We start from the raw sequence: 21,072 nt of genomic DNA on the forward strand, positions 1-21,072 counted from the left end.
TTGCCGGAGTTTGCTCCGAGGAGGTGACCAAAAACTGGGCAAGGTTTCAGAGAAATTGCAGGGGGTTAAACCTCTGGTTTCGAACCGGAAAAACATCACAAATCTTGTCCCAAGCAACATTAAGACATAATGAAACAAGATTTGCATAAAGAAGAAAAGGATTTTTTTTTAAGAAACATGGTAGACCTTACTTCTGCTTTTTATGCTTTTCTATTGTCATTGACAACAATTTTAAAAATACATTTTTTTTTGTTTTACCAAACATATTTGAAGTTCTCGATTTTTAATAAGCTTTTTTTTTAAAGCACCAAAATTCAAACCAGCCCTCAGAGCATTTCTAATCGAGATGTTAACAGATAAATGTTAAATTTTAATTTGATAGCTTACACGATATTGTCAGATTTTCTCTTCTTCCAACCTATTTTTTTTGTTATAAATAATATTTGTATGACCTTTTAAAAAAAAAAATTAATATCTTCTTTGAAAATATACTTAATTTTAGTCGTGCCGGCGCCGGCTTAAGTGTAGTGCGCCTCATCCTCAGCGATCAAAGTAAATCTCTCTTTCTCCCCTTTTAATAAATTTAATATAATTATCCTACCATTTTATTATAAAAGAAAATCAAAATATAAAAGAATATTGTGGAAGAAGAGAGAATTTTATATAAAGTTGGTTAACCCATGTTACTTGTCCTTTTTGGGACCATTTCCAGGAAACTTCAATGCCTTTACCCCATCACCTCACGAGGAAAGAATTTTTTTGGCTGGATTCTTGTGTTAGTAAGCAGGAGTTGGAGTAGGACAAGGGCCAAAACACTAAAAAAACTTTTTTAGGTGCCAAAACATTATTAAAAAAAACTTTTTATTTTAACTAAAATATTCTTTCAGATTGTCATAACTTCTCATTTTGATCTTTGGAATTTAACATCGATAGAAGTAGTCTATGAGATTGTATACTGATCTGAAAATTAACTTAACACACAAATTTAACCCTCTTTTGACAACTGTAGTATAAGTATAAGTAGGGATCGTTTTGGACCGGGGATTAGGAGGGCTTGCTAATAACCTCTAAACTGACTCAAAAACATAAAACTAAACTTAAAAATATTTTACAAGACTCACAAGACTCAAAGCAAACTTAAAATACTCAAAATAGCTTAAAACAACTAAATAAACTTAAACTAGACACTAGGAATGACTTTGGACGAAAATTAACTTTTACTTGAATCAAAACATTTAAAAACACAAATTAAAACAGATTCTAACTAATTAGACACACTAAAGTAAAGGGGGATTGAATTTTGGACGAAGTTGAAACAAACAAACAAGTACGAAAAACTAGATAGATTGTAAAACAAATTTGAGAAATAAGATGATGGATAAGATAGCTAGAGGCTTTTTTCTCCACACATGACATGTATGCAAATACTTAATTTCCAGTTACTACTTCATTGAATTATGAACGACAATGCTCCAAATTAACCGTAACATCACTAGTTAACTCTCAGATTTTCCTTGTTTTATTAGATTGGATGACATCATTCGACAACCCAAAATATTCTTCTAAAGTTCCCTACATGACATTATAATAGATATACAATCAAAAATCATTACGTTTAATGAAAATCATAAGCATTGACAAAGCACTTGCAACTATGACATCATGTCACTCATGCTAGGAATTGAACTTAACGTGATCGTTTATAAGCGACCTTCACTACATGTGAATATAAGTTTGTAACGATTATGTGAAACTTCCTTATATTCTAGTAACGGATTTATGCATGCCAATTAAATGTCGACCCTTAATTAACAAATACAAATAAGTTATCAATCAAATAGTTAAGCCAATTGCATTCACGATTCAAGAGTTCATAACTGGAATTTATCAAATTATATTGCACACATAATCATGGCTTTGAAATCACCCCTAGCCAAAAAGGGGTTTAGCCACTCATATTTACAACAAAACGAAAGGAAATGAACTTAAACATTAGAAACAAAAGAAAGAAAACACCTAAACGCTCCAACGATCCAAGTTGAACAGGAAGCACGTCGAAGCACTTTCCTTCCCTTCCTTTGCTACGGCACAAGGTGTTGGTGAGTGTTTGAAGGTTTGTTTGTATGGAAGAATGGATGTGAAGATGAATGGATGTGTTTGGATGAAGGTTGTGTTGAAATGGGAGTGAATGATCTAACCAAGTATGAACCCAATTTATGTTACACACACTTCCTTTTATAGAGGAAGTGCAAGGCAAAGCATGGGTAAAATGGAGTGGTGTTGAAATGATTCAAAGGTGAAAGTGAATTAATGATGCAAAGCATGGGTAAAATGAAGTGGTGTTGAAATGATTCAAAGGTGAAAGTGAATTGATGATTGATGCAAGAATTAAACATGGATGGAATGCATGGCAAAGGTTTGTTATGGTACAAGGAACCCTTAATTTGTGTCTTAAAATGCATGTGAAACCTTCAATGTTGCTGGAACTTAGGGACATTTAGGATTTAGGAAAGATCAAACCAAAATAGGAAACCTTGGCTTAACTTTCCTACTTCAAGTAGGAATCCTCATCTTTAGGTCTTCAATTTCGTCCATTCCTTTAGTTCCAAGCATGTGATATTTATTCCAAGCCCAAAATTGCTCCAAAAGGCTCCAAAATGCACATTTTTGCATACTTTGTCCTTAGAACCTGAAATTGCACAAAAATGACTTTAAACACTAAAACAACTAAGGAATAACAACATAAATGCATGAGAACAAGCTAACTCAGTCGCATAAATATACTCCTATCATATACCGTTAATCATTTTGGTCATTCCATAATAAACCTCGTTAAATTGAGCGTATTTTTGTCAAATGAATCATCTCCACTTGAACTGATGGTTTCTTCAACTTAACGGAATTTTTTTTATATAATGACTAAACTGACTGACGGTGGACAGTCTCAAAAACCATTTCTATTGATTTTAAATCTTAGATACCAATGCAGAGAGTTATACTAATCTCAAAGACCATTTTAACTAAAAAGCCTTAAAAAATTTCAAATTTTAGATTCTATAGATCAATTTGGAGATCAGTTTGAGTTCTTGTATTCCAAGCAGCCAAATTACCATTTACCAGAGGTAAAACTTTCTCATCTTCCCCGACCCCCGTTCCCTACAACCCACCCATTTCTTCTCCCTCCCGTCTTCCCTAATGGGTGTGGATTTAAGAAGTGGGGTGTGTAGAGGAGGGAAGAGGGTGCGGTGAGTTTGGGGAAGATAGGAGCATATTTATGAAAGATAGGAGCATATTTATGAAAGATAGGAGCATATTTTTGCACGTGGCACACATTTGGCAGCCACGTTAACGCTTAACAGATCAATGGATGAAAAATGTAACGGATGTATTATTTTGAAATAAAATAGTACGTGAAGCATGAAAATGAAATATTTTAAAGATGTTGTATGAGATTGTCATAAACTTCAAAGCTGAATGGCTACTATGTAATTTATGTAAGCTCATACAATTTTCAAAATAAATTAAATTATAAAGAATAAAAAAAGGGAGACCATCCCAGCCAGTGAAACCGACCGAGAGCGATCCTCTACCGCTGGATGGAACCGAGGAACTATCAGCTGTTAATCACGCTCTGATAGCAGAGTCATGATTAATCCCCCAGGCTAGGGTTCCTCTGTTCTCCTTGGAGATCAAGGATACATAAGTACAATCCTATTAAACAGATCCTGTTCAAGTAATGTCGGTTACTTACTGGCAAGTGAAGCTATATAAACCACATCACTTCCTTGCGAGTAGTCGATGTGGGTCTCTTTGGCACTATGTTTTATTCATTCACTCACTGATTTGAACCTCCTTTGTGCACAAAACTGAGAATACAGTCTCTCTAGCTTTTCTAGATTTCAAGTCCTGGTCTTAATCTTTCAAGATTTCTTCCCGTTTCCATGTTTTCCAACGTTTCGAGTTCTCGTCTCTCCACTCCAAGCTTGCTCTTCTACTTCGAACCCATCACTTGAAATCCCACTACCACCACATCGCCCCCTCTCTTTTTTCTTCTTCTTCTTTGTCAAGCTCGGTGCTGCTGCATTCGTGCCAGAACCTCCCGACCCTGAAACACGTCCAGGCTCGTATCCTGGTCTCAACTGGGATCCAGCCCTCTTCCCATTTTTCAAAGTTATTCACTCTGTACGCTCGTTTCGATGACCTCGATAGCGCCGTTTCAGTTTTCGGTTCGATTCGAGAACCAAATACCATGTTGTGGAATTTAATGATGAAGTCCCATGTCGAATGTGGTCTTGTTGATTTGGCTCTGTTGCTGTACAAGAAGATGCGTGAGTTGGGTGTTTCGCATGATTGCTTTACTTTCCCGATTGTAAACAAGGTGGTTATGTTGCTCGGGGGTGAAGTTAGGTATGCGGGAATGGTTCATTGTGTGGCCATTCAAATGGGTTTTGGAATGGATGTGTATTTTGGTAATACAATGATTGATATGTATGTGAAATGCGGAGAAATTGATCGTGCTCGTAAGTTGTTTGATGAAATGTGTCAAAGAGATTTGGTTTCGCGGACATCGATGATTTCCGGCTATATGTTTCGGAAGGGAATGTTGCCTGTGGGTTGAGTTTGTTCAATGAAATGAGGTTGGAGTTGGAACCGAATTCCGTTACTATGTTGACCATGTTGCAAGGATGTTGTGGCACTGAAAATGCAATTTGTGGAAGTCAGTTTGACGGTTATGTGATTAAGAACGATTTACTGTATGATGCATCTGTGCAGAACTCAATCTTGAGAATGTATGCTAAATTAGGTACAATCAACGAAGTTGAAGACTTTTTCAGCGAACTCGATAGAAGGGATGTAGTCTCCTGGAATATCTGCATTTCCTTTTTTTCTTCGATAGGGGATGTTGCGAAAGTAAGAGAGTAGTTCAATGATATGCAGGGCAAAGTGGCGCCGGGCGTTGAGACATTAACTTTGGTTATATCAGCATTGACCAAACATGGGATTCTTTCCCAAGGTGAAAGCTTGCATTGTTTGGCGATAAAACGTGGGCTTTGTGATCACGTTTTGCAGACATCTTTGTTAGACCTCTATGCCAAGTGTGGAGAATTAGGAATCTCAGATAGGCTGTTCAGAGAAATCCCTCACAGGAACAGCATTACTTGGGGTGCTATGATGTTTGGCTTCATTCAAAATGGTTGGTTTAGTGAAGCTGTTGGACTCTTTCGCGAAATGCAAGCTTTGGGTCCGGAACCAACGGCTGAGATACTAAGAAGCCTCGTTGATGCATTTGCAAACCTAGGTGCTTTGAAGTTGGGAAAACAAATTCATGGCTACATCATAAGGAAATCATTGTATGAAGACGAGGAGAGCTATACTCATCTCGAAACCTCCATAATAAACATGTACATAAGAAGTGGTAGTCTATCTGCAGCTAGAGTGTGTTTTGATAGAATGTTGGTCAAAGATATAGTGACTTGGACATCAATGATCGAGGGCTATGGGAGCCACGGACTTGGTTTTGAAGCCTTGAAACTATTTGACCTGATGATTAGAGAAGGAATAAGACCAAATAGTGCCACCTTCATAAGCTTGTTATCTGCTTGTAGCCATTCCGGTCTTGCGACTGAAGGTTGTGATGCTTTTTGTTCCTTGAAATGGAAGTTTGGTATCGAACCTGATTTAGACCATTACACTAGCATTGTTGATCTCTTGGGTCGATTTGGGAAGCTTAAAGAGGCCTTAGCTGTCATTATGAAAATGATGACTTTTCCGGATAGTAGGATTTGGGGTGCTCTTCTTTCAGGATGTAGAATTTACAGTCTCAGACAGAGATGTTGGGGAGCATGCTGCTCAGAGGCTCTTGGAACTAGAACCTGATAACGCTAGGTACCATACTCTGTTGAGTAACACACAAGCTAGTGTCGGACAGTGGGATGAAGTAGAAGTGACGAGGAGAGTTATGAGCGAGATGGATCTAAAGAAGATGCCAGGGTGGAGCTGCCAGGATGCAATAGGGATTGATTTGAATTTGCTGATCAGCTAACTTGACATGTTAATTGACGGATATAGCTGCCTACTCGAAGGGACAATGGTTTGTGATACTATCAGGACTTTGCTTCGCAGCGATAGCAGCACGGTAGCAAAATCCAAGTGGTTAGTCAGAAGTTGAGAAGATGAGTGCCAAGTTAGTTTTAAGATGGTGAGGCACAAGAAAGGGAAGGCCCTTTGGGTTTGTTTCTGGCTTTTGGAGATCGATCTCACGCCATCAAGTGGGATGCGATTCATTAAGTTTGGATGCTTAAGTAGGAAAACAAGCGGTTGCAGATTCTTGATGTGATACAGCCTTTTCTATTGGCGTTGGGTTATGCCAATCAAAGGAGAAGAGGAAAAGAGTGCGGAAATCATTACTCATTTAAATACCGTCTCCGTAGAAATTAAGACTATGAAATAGACCCCAAGTGTATTGAAGAGATGGTAATCATCATGTGTAACACATACCCATGTAAACCAAAAACTTTTACATGCGTCTCTTGTACTTGGCATAATCTGATACCGGTCGTATAGACGAAATACGGGAAACCAGAAATTAGCAACCAAACGCTAAGCTTGCCACGGAAATCTCTACTTACAAATGGTTCTATAATTTCGTCTAAGCAAGTCATCTCTATGAAGGATTCTTCGTTATCCACTTCGTTGTTCGAGCACCTAGACCTGGTAGCATCTGCAAAACTATTTAATCGTTTCATTCAGATATCAGGACAAGAGGTCGCACTTGGTGCGATAGCAAGTGCCTTCGCCCATGAGCGGTAGGTCTCGGGTTCGAGACTTGGGAGCAGCCTCTCCATAAATGGGGGTAAGGCTAGCTGACATTCACCTCTCCCAGACCCTGCGTAAAGCGGGAGCCTTGTGCACTGGGTACGACCTTTATCAGATATCAGGACAACCAAGACTGAAACAAGTATCAACTTATAATTCCAACAGAATTTAATTCAAATAACAATTTGATAACAATCACCAACTCAAAAGACCCGAAGCAGAAGATGCCCAGCCAGCACAATGCCATTCGAACATAGTGAGGAAAAAAGAGAGCTCGAATGAGATGAAAAACTAACGATAATTTATAGATTCACCTCTCAAAAATGAGTACCTATAAATTTAAGTTTCTCGAATCTGATCAGCCAAGAAAGCAACAAATTTCTGCAATATGTTCATACACAAAAGATCCTTGGATACTAAATTAAAGTAGAGAGCACTCCCAACCACTACTTTCGATCCAAAAGAACAGATGAGAAAAATTATGTAAGGCTTTATGTATTTCTCAGTCGATCAATAGCATCATTCATTTCTTTAAATAAGTAAAATAAAGATATTGTACCTGAAATAATTGAGACAGTCTTTACAGCCTTCTACTTGCCTTTGAGATAATGTAAATCCAACTTCAGTAAAATCTTCTGCAAGAACAAATAAAAAATACCAAGAGATCTAGTTCAGGATCACTTGCTAAATTTAGACGAGGTTTTCATGAAGAATTAAACTTTAATAGGAAAATGCACAGTTCGACCAATCCCAGATTGAGACTTATGTGCTACTTAGATCCATCTAATTAAATTTTCCTACAAGTAAAACTACGAAACCAATATGATTTGAGCAAACCCCATCAACAACAATACTCTACTATAGAGCAATGTAATTACAAAGTAAATAGTCTTGGGAAGGACAAATATGATGAAGAAGAAATTTGAACGCAATTAATACAAAAGAAAACAACGGACATAAAATCAATTACTCAACTCATCAAAGTCACATTCCAGCTACTTGACGTGCCATTGATTTCACGAATCAATAAGCTGAAGTGCCTATACTGTGGTTATAGATGAATCAGTTTACCAGTTTGCCATTGATTTCACGCATCAATAACTTGGAGTTATCAACAACGCATTTGCTTTCATAAACTATATAACTACACAGTTCATGCCTGGGTGCTGGCTTGAGCGATTTTAATTCAACAAGGGGATCTCTAATCTGAGACTTGCTCAAGATCTCCCTTGCTGGCTGGACATGATTCCACCAAAAATCCGAGAGAACTATTTTCAGAACATCCCAGTATTCTGCATCCCGATATACCCTGAACAGGCTGCTCCCTTTAGGAGTCCAAACATAGAAATCCATCCAATCCCTGTCAAGTATTTCCATTAAACCCTGAGCCTGTGGAACACAGTATAGAGGAATTCGTGACCAAGGGGTAGCCTTCGTCATATTTCCATAAAAAAATGGACATTTAATCTCCAATACTCCTCGTGAAGGCAATCCGTATACCAGCCTATCAATCACCCCATCCGGTGAAGCTCCCAACCAATCCTCTCCAACATTCCTATTACCATAAACTTGAAATTCAGGAAACAAAACGGAATTTCCTGTTATCAGCTTGTATCTTTCAAGTGCTTCCTCTTCTTTGATATTGCTCCAACACGTAGCCAAATTACCAGAAAATGGCTCAAGGGCTCCAATCTTCTCTAGCCAAAGCTGGAGTCGTCTGCGATGAAATAAACCAACCGCTGCAGCAAAAGTACTTGCTGTCAGTTTATTTTTTCTGAGTCCTTGCCAATTTTTGAACCAGTGCTGAAGACCACTTGAATTAAGAACAGAATAACCTTCAGAAGAAGCAAATCTCATAGAACAACGAGAATGGTTGAGAACTTGTCTGCGGTTGGCAAACATAATAGGAGCCAGAACTGAAAAGAAATAGTTGATGTAGCTTCTCCGACTAGTAGAATCTGTTCTGTAACAAGAAAACATTTTTATTTTCTGGCAATCCCAATAAAACCTACGAATGTGATACTTGCAATTCTTGTGTATTGACAGGTGAACAAAAAGGGCAAGCAAGAAGCAAATATCTCAGCTCATGGAAAACAAATGCAAGGCCAAAGACATACCAATTGCTACACAACAAATGAGAGTGTCGGTATAAGAAATGCAAACTTATGCATACACACACGAACACGAATATCCACAAAATCGCTGATATATTCTCAATATAGATAAACGGGGGTGGGGGGTTGAAGCGCATATCTTCCCTATAACGGCGACGGTGGCTGCGAATTTCAGAGAAACTAGAATTTACGCAGGAAATATCCACAAGAAGAGCCCCCAGAATCCTAAAGTTTAGCCCTAACTGGCGATTCATAATCTAATTCTCCCAAATTCAAACCCTAATATTTCAGTGACCCAGAAAACTAACACCATAGAATTAAAAGGAATCAAAATCAATCACTGAGCATGCCAAAAAACAAAAAGTGGAGCCACTAGTTGCAGAAGAGACGGGGAGAGAGATTCAGAGACGTACCAAGAGGGGAAGGGGAAGGGGAAGGACACTGGTGAGAGGTTGAAGAAGATCCTGCGGCAGCATTAGATGGTTGAGGCTGGAGAGATTTTGGAATTTGTTAACTGCGTCCGGGTGGGCAAGTCTTAGGGTTTAAGCTGGGGTTTTGGTTTTTAATATTTTTAATTTTTAAAATTGGGCGTTGGGTTTTGCTTTTTTTTTGTTTTTGTTTTTTGAAGAAACAATAGCATTCATTGATGGAATGGAGCCAAAAACATCCCCATTATAAGTAGTACATCAGAGATTACAATTTGATAGAGGGACCATTTACAGGCAGTCCTCAACAAGATCCAAGATGAAAGTAGGTGGGCTTGAGAGCCATTCGCAGTGGTTGCCAATCGACAAGCTAAACCGAGCTAGGTGATGGGCTACAATGTTAGCTTGGCGTCGAATATGGGAATATAAGTCTTTAGTGATTGAAGGGAGAAGAGCCCTTGTACCCTCCATGATCTGGCCAATGGATGACCGGTTAGGGGAGAGGTTCGCTAGCGCACCCATAATTTGAAGAGAATCACCTTCCATTACCCTGGTGGGGCGGGGCGGACAGTGAGCGAAAGATCCATTGGCTTTCTTGGGATAAGTTATGCCTCCCAAAATCAGAGAGGGGTTTGGGGTTTCGCAATTTCCACACTTTTAACCTAGCTTTATTAGCCAAGCAAGCCTGGAGGATAATCATTGAACCCAACTCCCTGATGGCAAGGATCCTTAAGGCCAAGTACTTCCCTGCGGGCTCGTTCATAGAAACAGAATTGAAACCAAACTCCTCTTTCTACTGGAGAAGTATAAGTGGTGCCAGAGAAGTAATTCGTAGGGGAATACGATGGATGATTGGGAATGGAAAATCAGTAAAATTGTGGGAGGACCCCTAGATCCCTTTGTCTTCCAACTTCCATGTCCTCTCCCCAAAACTAGCAAATTACAACCTGGAGTATGTGGCGGATTGGATTGACCCTGTCTCGAAATATTGGAGGGTTGATCTTTTCACTCCACTCCTAACTACTGTTAAGATCGTCTAATCCGTTCACTTCCCCTTAGTTTGGCTAGAGAAGATTGGAGCCCTTGAGCCATTTTCGGGTAATTTGGCTACCTGTTGGAGCAATATCAAAGAAGAGGAAGCACTTGAAAGATACAAGCTGATAACAGGAAATTCTGTTTTGTTTCCTGAATTTCAAGTTTATGGTAATAGGAATGTTGGAGAGGATTGGCTGGGAGCTTCACCGGATGGGGTGATTGATAGGCTGGTATACGGATTGTCTTCACGATGACTATTGGAGATTAAGTGTCCATTGATAGGGCTGGATCCCAGTTGAGACCGGGATACGAGCGTGGACCTGTTTCAGGGTCGGGAGGTTCTGGCATGAATGCAGCAGCACTGAGCTTGACAAAGAAGAAGAAGAAGAAGAATAAGAAGAAAAAAGAGAGGGGCGATGTGGTGGTAGTGGGATTTCAAGTGATGAGTTCGAAGTAGCAGAGCAAGCTTGGAGTGGACAGACGAGAACTCGAAACGTTGGAAAACATTGAAATGGGAAGAAATCTTGAAAGATTAAGACGAGGACTTGAAATCTAGAAAAGCTAGAGAGACTGTATTCTCAGTTTTGTGCACAAAGGAGGTTCAAATCAGTGGGTGAAAGAATAAAACATAGTGCCAAAGAGTCCCACATCGACTACTCGCAAGGAAGTGATGTGGTTTATATAGCTTCACTTGCCGGCAAGGTTTACAACCTTACTTGAACAGGATCTGTTCTATAGGATCGTACCTAGGGCTGGTTCGGTATGGGATACCGAACCAAAATGCAAGTCCCGATTCCCAAACCGAAGTTTTCGGGAATACCAAACCAAATTTTCGGGATTTCGGGATAATCGGGAATCCCAAAATAGTTTTGGGCTTTTGGGCTATTGGACTAAAAATTGAAGAGAGAAATACTGCTTGAAGAAAGAAACATGTGCAAATACATAAGCAAAATGGGAACATCAGAAATTAAAGTAGAGAGGACCAAAGACATTCAATATCATATAACCGACAGGACCAAAGAAGTTACAGTCAATTCGATTATGGCAACAGATTTAAAATGTTGATCATTCTTCATTCGAAAAGGCATGAATCATGATACAATGATCATTGATCAACATAACACTAGAGCTCCTCTGTTGCTCCAGCCTATCTTGTAATTTTTATATTCTTCAACATACATTGCAGGCTGTTCTAATATGTAATCTCGCATACATAATATAGTGAGATAAAATCATAAAATGGTAACCTTCATCCAGAAATATTCAACATAATAATCACTATCTCATTAATAAGTACACAGGTTGCAATAAGTACACATTAATATATCACAACCACAGTTCAGCATATATCCAAATTCCAATCAATAAATAAAATAAATGGTTCAAAAATCTGAGCATTCAACATAGAAATATATGGTTGTGAGAAAAAGAACTCAAAATATATAACAGAAAGATAAGATAGTAAGAACAAGCAAGAGTTGGAAATCTTAATGTATAACAGAAAGATAAGATAGTAAGAGCATTCAACATAGAACAATGTGGTAACCATGTCAGGTAAATATCATCTTGGCCGTCATTTACTTGCCGCCTGAACCCCCCAAATCAGGGGAATAACAAGCAAGAGTTGGAAATATGCATAAGTGTAGACAAATCCTATTGATATGCTAGGATAACATTCATAAACAATTTTGCCATGCTGATTATTATTTTGGTTTGATAGACATGTTTGAAAGCATATTAGAGGTGACGTAGGGCAGGACAATAAAGAAAATCTTCTCTATTGGATAACAAATGAACATCTCCAATTCACTACCAAAAACCCTTTTGAATCAAGTCGAGCACAGACACAAATTTAGCTTTTTGATAATCTTAATAAATTTAACAAATGGGTTAAGGGCTTAAGAGATAGAGACTGACCTCCTTGAACAAATTTCTTGTGCACCCGCTTGACGTGCTGAAGATTTTCCAGCGGTGCAATTTGGTTCAAACGCCTACACAATTACATCAACTTGGTCAAAAGAAAGAAAGAATTTAAACAAGGCCATTAGTAAATCATTTTATAAACATGATTTACTGCTGGTTTCCATTGAATTCAACCTTATGAATTCTAACATTCAACAACACAAACCAAACCTTATCAATGTCCTCCACAGCCAACAAATTACACACAAGAGGACACAACTTTAAGAAATTCCCAAACACTGTTTTATCAATATCGCAATTCTACAAAAACCCAAATTCCCAATTCGATTAAGTTCACTTATTACTAAGCAAAACACTTGCACAAATTTATAAACAAATGCAACAATAAAGGATTAAATTTGATAACAGGGGCTGTTCCTTTGAGCAGAAAATCCTCATAAAAATTGAAACTATAACAAAAATAATAAATCGATTACTTGATTGTATAATAACTCTGTACCAGGAAAAGTTACAACAATGAATTGGTCAACTGAAAGGAAAGGAACCCTATTGGAAACTAGGACAGTGTTTTCTACTATACCGGATGGCAATTGCTATTACCAAAAATTCTAGGATGCTCCGGACTAGATATATTCCAAATTGTGTAATTATTATATCTTGATTTTTGAAAATTTTAACCGTTAAAATATCCGTTGTACACCTCCATTCTCCGTAGTAGTTGTAGAAATGCTTCAATGCTGCCACATAGGGGTGGGCACAGGCCGGGCCCCTAGTGGAAAATATTTTAATGTGGATTAAAGCCGCGAAAAACCCAGAACAGTTAAGGTAATTCATTCGGCTCCTACGGGTCCACAGGCCTTTTTTTTAGTAAATTTTTTTATATTTCTTTGGTCCACAGGTCCACAGACCTTCTATTTTTTTTTTTTTTTTTTTTTTTTTTGAGAAGAAACAATTTTATTAAAGAAAAGAGAAAAACACAGAAGTGGATAAGAAGTCCACCAACAAATTAGAAAGGAAAATCCTAATAGGAATTGGCTACAGTAGCCAATTCTAGACCAAGCTCACTTAACTGCTGCTAACAAATCCCACAGTATTTGAGATAGAGAGCAATTATTAAACTCTTTAGTAACCGAAGCCCAAAAAGATGCCCAATATTTAACTCTCCCCCAAAGTACTTTTGCCCCCACTCCAGTATAGTCTTCAAAAATCCTTTTGTTGCGTTCCAGCCATATATTCCAGAAAATTGCCGATACCAGGCAACCCCACAAAGCTTTGGATTTTTTCCCTTTTCCAAGTGCCTTGAAATTGGTGCTTAGTAGCTCAAAACACCCTTTAGGAATGACCCAACTTACTTTAACCTCCTGAAACAGTTTCCACCACAGTTGTATCGAGTAGGAGCAATGAAGAAAGATGTGATTTACACTCTCCTCCTTAGCTTTACATAAACTACACCAATGTGGGGATAAACATATCATAGGGTTTCTCCTTTGAATTTTGTCGCAAGTGTTGAGACTCCCATTGGCCACAAGCCATACAAGTATTTTAACCTTCGGAGGAACTTTTGATTTCCAAATCTGAGAGTAGGGTGGATAATAGTGCACAATCCCATTGTTGCTCAGTAATGACCGATAGGATTTGCATGTGAACAAACCTGAAGTTTCTAGGTTCCACCTTCTGTTATCCATTTTTGATGGAGACAAGCGAACCACTTCCACTTTCTGTAATAAGCTGGCCGCCTCTTCTATCTCCATCTCATTCAGATTTCTCCTAAAATCAAAGTTCCAACTCAAGGAACTTGACGAAGCTTCCACAAAGCTAGATATGTTATGATTATGCTTCCTCGATAATAAGAATAATCTGGGGAATTGCTCCTTCAGCGGTCCCCCTACTAACCACCCATCCTCCCAAAACCTAACCCTCTCTCCATTGCCCACCTCAAACTTGCAACAACTAACTTTTTTTGAGGAGGAGGGATTTGGAGAAGGCAATGATGATTGTGATTGTAAGGCTTGTGGTGATTGTGGAGGACATGGTGATGTAGCCATAGAAGATGCTACACTACTAGGGGTGCTTTGAGACATTATGTACAACTTTCAAGTAAATATTACATAAGAATATAAAGGCACCACGAAAGCATTCAGATGGCCTCAGAACCCTAATTGCTACCACTCGAGTTATATGTCTCTCTCTAATGACCAATGAAAAATAAAAGCTTGAAAAAAGTTTAACTTTTTTCCGTGGGCTAGTTCATTTTATATTCTTATGCTCGCACTAATATGAGATTCAAAGTTTGATTATTGTTTTAGACCCCAAATATCCCACAATCTCTACAATCACATATGTGCAGCAGGGACGTCTCTTTCCCAAATTTAAAAAAAAAGGAGCACATCCATGTAAAGCCAAAGAGTTCTTCAACATATTCAGATCAAGCACAATCATTTTCCCTCACCGAACACATAATTAAGAGAACTTAAAAACCAATACCCATGATATCATAACATCAGACAGTAATCAGGTGGATTTTTGTTGAATTTACGGTCCATATTGATTGTCTGATTATAAAACATAATAATTACACAAAATTTACCATATAAATTATGAGGAAAGTATGTTTGAGCTACACAATTATGGATACAGAACCGCACACCAAGTGTTTGACGAAATGCCACAGTGAAACTACCACAGGAAAACATACCAGTCCACCGTACAACAACTGGTAAAACAATCAGGGCAGAAATATTAACAATTCAAAATTAAGCTAAACATAAATTTAATTCAGCAAAAATGTTAATGATCACAGCAAAAACATTTCTGATTCGAAAAATTAAGAAAAGAAAAGTAAAGATTTCTGGCAAAACAATTAAGATTAATATTAGGTGATAAAAGATTGAATAAAAAGCGAAGATTCAGAACCTGCATGTACCTCTGATCGCGAAGAAAGCAAGCCGAAAGCTAATTCGCAGAGAAAGATGGTGTGTTGTATTTATATCTGGCTAGTAAAGAAGGAACCACCCCTAGCTAGTTTGGTTTCCAAGCAAACGGAGGCCAGGTAGTGTCCGTTGTGGAGTTCAGTCCGTGGCGTTCCCGTTGTGCAAGTTTTCTCTGTGGGCTTATGGATTTGTCTAATAAAAAAGTATTTGAATTAGAAATGGCCTTTTAATGGATAAATGATGTTTCTTGCTATGCACATTTAAAGTTTTTTTTAAAATAAATGATACTATTTAAACGAAATGAGAGATGGTGAGCTTAGTCTCACAATGAGCATGGTTGTAAAATACACATAGCAGTCTATATATATATATATATATATATATATATATATTATCAAACACAGAAACCCAAATCATGGGAAATTATTTCAAGAGAAAATTAGAATTAGATACCTCATTTTAAACAATTTTAGATTAAACATTCATTCATTTTTAACTTTAGATTTAGGTGCTTAAACTTTTGATTAAACCATCTATTCCACGTATATTTGTAACATTCCACATTGCCTAAGGGAGTGATCCTTAAATGTATATTCTCATCCCTACCTAGCATAAGGCTTTTTGTGAGTTCACTGGTTTCGGATTCCGTAGGAACTTTGAAGTTAAGCGAGTTCGCGTGAGAGCAATCCCAGGATGGGTGACCCACTGTGAAGTTCTCGTATGAGTTCCCAAAAACAAGAAGTTAAGCGAGTTCGCGTGAAAGCAATCCCAGGATGGGTGACCCACTGGGAAGTTCTCGTATGAGTTCCCAAAAATAAAACCGTGAGGGCGTGGTCGGGATCCAAAGTGGACAATATCGTGCTATGGTGGAGTCGAGCCTGGAATGTGGTGGGGGGCCGGGCCGGGATGTGACAATATTCTTGATTTAGATGCTTTTCAAATTTATTTTAAATTAATTTCTACGCTAGAAGTGCTTTCAAATAATATTTATTTAATTTATTATCTTTATCCTTTCCTCAATTTAAAAATTCAATAATAACCAAATTAATTGAGGACCGAGAGACTTAAATTATTAAGAAATTTCAATAGGATAATATATATAAATATTTTCTAACTTGGTACAATCTTTACTACTGTAAGGGTTAATATTCTTTCTCATTCTCTATTTTATTCGTTAGAATTCAACTATGATTCATGTCACAGCCCGTCCCGAGATTTTTATATCAGGAACGTGAAATGACGGGATTACCCTTGACGGGTATTAAGGTATGTGTGTATGTGACAGTATTTAGACTTAAACTTTATAAATTTTGGAATTATCTTATGTTGGATTGTTTGTGTGGTTAGGGAACTAAGATGAGAATGGATGGTGAGGATTGATGTTGGACCACACATACAAGCCCTCATTCCTTTTCCCTTCCCCGTGTCTCTCTCTCTCCTCCCTTCGAACTCTCCCTTTCTCTGCAAATCGTACGAACGTAGTCCGTTGACCCCCATTCCTTCACGGATCAAGCTCCCAAGACCCCCCATCATATTTCTTGCAAGAATACGAATTCAACCATACCCTTGGTTGGTTGAATTATCTTCGATAAACCCAGAAACCACGAGGGTTCCGTCGAAGCACTGTAGCACCGATTTGATCGTCGAGGTTTCATGCCATTTTGAGGTTCAGAAAGGTAACAAGTCTCTTTCCTTAGTCATTTGGCATGATTTTGGTTGAAGTTTAATGTGAGAAAACCCCGAAAAATCGAATCCCCGAGTTGGTCACTATTTATCAACTTTTAAACGGAGGGTTTTCTTTGAATTTCAGGGCTATAGTGAGCTTTAGAACATCCTCATGATGCTCGGAGTGCAACGTTGAGGTATTTTGGACGTCGGGGAGCCATAGAACGAAGTTTCACTTTTTGCCGAAGTATCGTGCTTCCCCAGGTAAAATCTAGTGAATTTTAGACCTTGAAACTAGTCCATCGTGATTCTACATGTTGAGGGCTTCAAATTGATATAAAATTCGAAGAAAACGGTTGAGAAACGAAGGAGAACAAGCAATTACAAAATTCGCCGGAATCCGGCCACCGGAAAAACCAGTCCGGCGACTGGCTGAGGAAGAAGACGCGCGTGGGGGCGCGTAGGTCCGTGCCACCCACGGCGCGTGAGGGCGCGTGGCAAGTCTAAAAATTTTTCTAAAAATTCCTTGACGTCCGTGATGTCGAGTAGGTTGATGTGGTATATTCATATACCCAAATTGAGCATCGTATGAGAAGTTATTTCAAATTGTTGGTTATGTGTTTAAATTAACGTTTTTATAGTTATTTCGCATATAGGTGAAAATGTGAATTGACGATCCGACCGTTGGATCGTCACCAAACTTTGATGCGTCGTAATACGTAATAATTGAGGATTATGGGAACTTACGGATTGGGAATCCGATTTACGGATCTTCCGGAATTGGAGTTGTAAGTCCATAATATAGAATGTTAACCGTCACTTGGTTTTGATAATTGACAGAGATCCGACCGTTGGATGGTAAGGAAATTTTAGGATGTTGTTCTAGGGATATATTGTGGACCTCTGGAAGTTATGGATTGGAAATCTGAGTTGCAGATCTTCAGGATCGAACTGCGTAGTGACGTGTTTTATATAAGTTATATTCTATTGATATGAATTCTGAGGTTGGATTTGATTTTTGTTCTAGGCACCGATCGTCATGACGCCTTGATGTGTTGTGCTAGGGAGTTGTAGGGCGAATTCCAGGTGAGTGGGCAGTTTTGTTTTCGTATTACCTATATACTACTGTTTTTCCCAAAAAATGCATTTATATGAAAATATATTTTAAAATGCCATGCATGCAATTGATGAGATATTTGAATTGATAATTGATGCATATATATGTGAATTGACGCTGTGGACACACATGTGAGTTTTTACATTATTCATACGATTTATTTATGTGAATTGCATTGAAAGCTCAGAACCTGCACCCTAGGTGTTAGTGCTTATATTATTCACCACACTGCACGCTCGCCTTGGATCCAAGTAGGTGGATGTCGTACAGACCACTAGAGGTGGTTCCGACATGCCAGTTGTACAGACCATTAGAGGGGTTCCGACTGGTAGGTGACCTTAGATTATGTGCACAGATGATTGATGAGAGAAGCACTAGAGCGTATTATTTCACCATCTTAGTCGTACAGACTACTATAGGTAGTTCTGACTTATGTGCAGTGTAGTGCCGTACAGGTCATAATTGGTGACTCCGGCAGGGCCGTACAGGTCACAGTTGGTGACTCCGGCTGGATGGGATATTGAGCTATAGAATCAACCGTACAGGACCACTGTAGGGTCTCCAGTTGATTTATTATTTCACTTGATTTATATTGATGCATTCATATTATATTTTGGCATGGCATGGCATATTCTTTCTGAAAAGTGTTGAAGGATTGTGATTTGAGCTTTTGATGATATATATATGTTTATATACTAAATTTCTGGGAAAATATACAGGTTTTACGGCGAGGGGTTAGAAATGTTTTAAATGAAAGGTTTTCGAAAAGCTTTGTTTTGCTGACCCACTCAATTTTGTTTTGCGCCCCTCCAGGTTCAAGTTAGCAAAGCTTTGGTGGCCACGAGGAATCCAACGGTGTTCGGACAGAATTCACAAAAGTAGGATTCACCCTCGGGTGTTATATCTTAGTAATTGTATTAATTAAAGCTTCCGAACTGTGTAAATGGTTACGTCACTCTCACGTGACGGCCAGCATGCCCTCCTTCGGGACGGGGTGTGTCAATTCAGGTGAAATTAATGTACCATCTTTCTTAACAAAAACATTAAAATGTACCAATACAACTTATTTTTAAATTAAAACATACCTATGCCGAATTGAACGTCTTCATAGTAAATTAAAATGTACCATTACTAAATTAAATAGTAACCCTACTGAATTAAAATGTACCCATGTTAAATTGAAGTGTACCGATGGATTTTAGGTACGTTTATTTTAAATGTACCAATATGTATGTTTTAGTAACTTTCTATTTTATTGTTTGTATCTACATTTTATATGTGTGCATTATGTATTTGCCAATTATTTAAAGAAAAAACTTTTGCAAGTTGTCTTTTAGGTACGTTTTATGAGACACCAGTGTTGCAGATGAGTATTGGAAAATTTCAGATTTTCATAATTTTATGAACTATTGACAATTTTTAAAATTGTAAATGCACAGTAATAATGAAAAGAAAACGAGATAATTTTCATAAAGGAAATAATATAAAATGAAATTAATAATCCCCAAATTTATAGGAGAATGTTTAATCAAAATTTTAAAAGAAACATATGTGACATCCCACATCGTCAAGGGGAGTGATCCTTAAATGTATATTCTCATCCCTGCCTAGCACGAGGCATTTTGGAAGCTCACTGGCTTTGGGTTCCATCTGAACTCCGAAGTTAAGCGAGTAGTGCGCAAGAGCAATCTCATGATGGGTGACCCACTGGGAAGTTGCTTGTGAGTTCCCAGAAACAAAACCGTGAGGGCGTGGTCGGAGCCCAAAGCGGACATTATCGTGCTACGGTAGTGGAGCGGGCCCGGGAAGTGATCTGCCCCGGGCTGAGATGTGACAATTGGTATCAGAGCCTAACCCTGGCCGTGTTGTGCTGACGAGGACGTCGGGCCCCTAAGGGGGGTGAATTGTGACATCCCACATCGCCCAGGGGAGTGATCCTTAAATGTATATTCCCAGCCCTGCCTAGTACAAGGCCTTTTGGGAGCTCATTGGCTTCGGGTTCCATCGGAATTCCGAAGTTAAGCGAGTAGCGCGCGAGAGCAATCCCATGATGGGTGATCCACTAGGAAGTTGCTCGTGAGTTCCCAGAAACAAAACCGTAAGGGCGTGGTCGGAGCCCAAAGCGGACAATATCGTGAACGGGCCTGGAAAGTGATCCGTCCCGGGTCGGGATGTGACAACATATGTTTAGTCTAAGTAATTAAAAAACAAGACACCAATATCAAAATTTCCCTTATTTCAAATGTAAATGCAAATAAAAAAAGGAGAAATACTATCTTGAAATAATGAACTGAAGAAGAGATGACGGCAGACAAACAAGTGCTAAGGATGTGATTCTTCAATTATTTGACCATCTTAATATTAGTGAGAAATTAGAATTTAGAAACATAAAAGTACACAAAATTAAAGATTTTGATCATCAGATGGAAAAGTTAGGAAGATAATTGTACCTCAAACCAATATTCTGGTGAACTATGCTAGGAGACGGCACTCTTCCTTGTGACCTTGTAGCCAATGACCAATTAAACACTTCCCCAGAACTGAAACATTGAATTGGATGTCATGTCCATGAAATATAATACCATACCAATTACAGATGTCCGCATTTAATTGAATAGTTTTATAATTCCACAAAGTTTTTAAAAGTTTATAGGGGTTGGCTACAGCCTACGGATCCCGCATTTAATTCTAATAATAAACCAATTACTTTTTCCCAATAAAAAAAAGAAAAACCAATTACAGATAGCCACATTAAACCTGTCTCTGAGTACAAATCACTATCTGAGATTCATGTTTCACACAAAAACCATATATTATGCAGAGCAGCTACTGAGACTTTAAGGTAGCATCATACACCATACCTCTTCTCTAATATCTAAAACTAAAACCAAAATGCAAAACACATGTCGTCTGCATTTACTTCATCCAAAACAAAATATAAAACCAAAACCATATGGTATGCCATAGTCGTTAATCATTACATATGGTCAGCTACTACATAATCGTTGTTACGTCGCAGCACAAGCTCAGATTTCTACAAATCATTG

The 21,072-nt window shown here is 38.3% G+C and overlaps 1 protein-coding gene, 1 long non-coding RNA gene and 1 other non-coding gene across 13 annotated transcripts; 1 reads left to right on the forward strand and 2 right to left on the reverse strand.

The window, feature by feature from the left end:
* Positions 1-1,826: 1,826 nt before the first annotated feature.
* LOC139196330 (uncharacterized) lies at positions 1,827-15,497 on the reverse strand. 11 transcript variants are annotated; one of them, XM_070822103.1, is made up of 6 exons: positions 15,237-15,497; positions 12,308-12,381; positions 8,652-8,774; positions 7,888-8,555; positions 7,376-7,451; positions 6,435-6,729 (listed from the first exon to the last, which is right to left on the reverse strand). In XM_070822103.1, exons 3-5 carry the CDS (start codon positions 8,716-8,718, stop codon positions 7,407-7,409), a joined length of 780 nt encoding a protein of 259 aa, XP_070678204.1. In that variant the 5' UTR covers positions 8,719-8,774; positions 12,308-12,381; positions 15,237-15,497; the 3' UTR covers positions 6,435-6,729; positions 7,376-7,406. The 11 variants fall into 11 exon arrangements, 8 of the variants coding, with proteins under 8 accessions (XP_070678197.1, XP_070678204.1, XP_070678199.1 ...); XM_070822098.1 differs by having other exon boundaries at positions 8,652-8,779; positions 15,227-15,363; XR_011581151.1 differs by lacking the exon at positions 6,435-6,729 and adding an exon at positions 1,827-2,689 and having other exon boundaries at positions 7,792-8,779; positions 15,227-15,363.
* LOC114825318 (small nucleolar RNA U3) lies at positions 3,533-3,743 on the reverse strand. The gene has a single exon (XR_003773959.1). It is a non-coding gene; the product is annotated as a small nucleolar RNA U3 (small nucleolar RNA).
* Positions 15,498-16,690: 1,193 nt separating the features above from the next.
* Positions 16,691-19,080, forward strand: LOC139195865 (uncharacterized). The gene is made up of 4 exons (XR_011580934.1): positions 16,691-16,919; positions 17,054-17,172; positions 17,936-17,994; positions 18,839-19,080. It is a non-coding gene; the product is annotated as an uncharacterized lncRNA (long non-coding RNA).
* The last annotated feature ends 1,992 nt before the right edge of the window (positions 19,081-21,072 follow it).

This window comes from Malus domestica, chromosome 05 (genome assembly GCF_042453785.1).
Source record: "Malus domestica chromosome 05, GDT2T_hap1".
Lineage (NCBI taxonomy): Eukaryota > Viridiplantae > Streptophyta > Magnoliopsida > Rosales > Rosaceae > Malus > Malus domestica.

Coding starts and splice junctions, on each gene's coding strand:
- LOC139196330 (XM_070822096.1), bottom strand. Junction 8,780..12,307: donor CAAGAAATTTGTTCAAGGAG/GTCAGTCTCTAT, acceptor TTCTTGTTACAG/AACAGATTCTACTAGTCGGA. Junction 7,452..7,887: donor GTGAAATCAATGGCAAACTG/GTAAACTGATTC, acceptor TTGTTCTTGCAG/AAGATTTTACTGAAGTTGGA.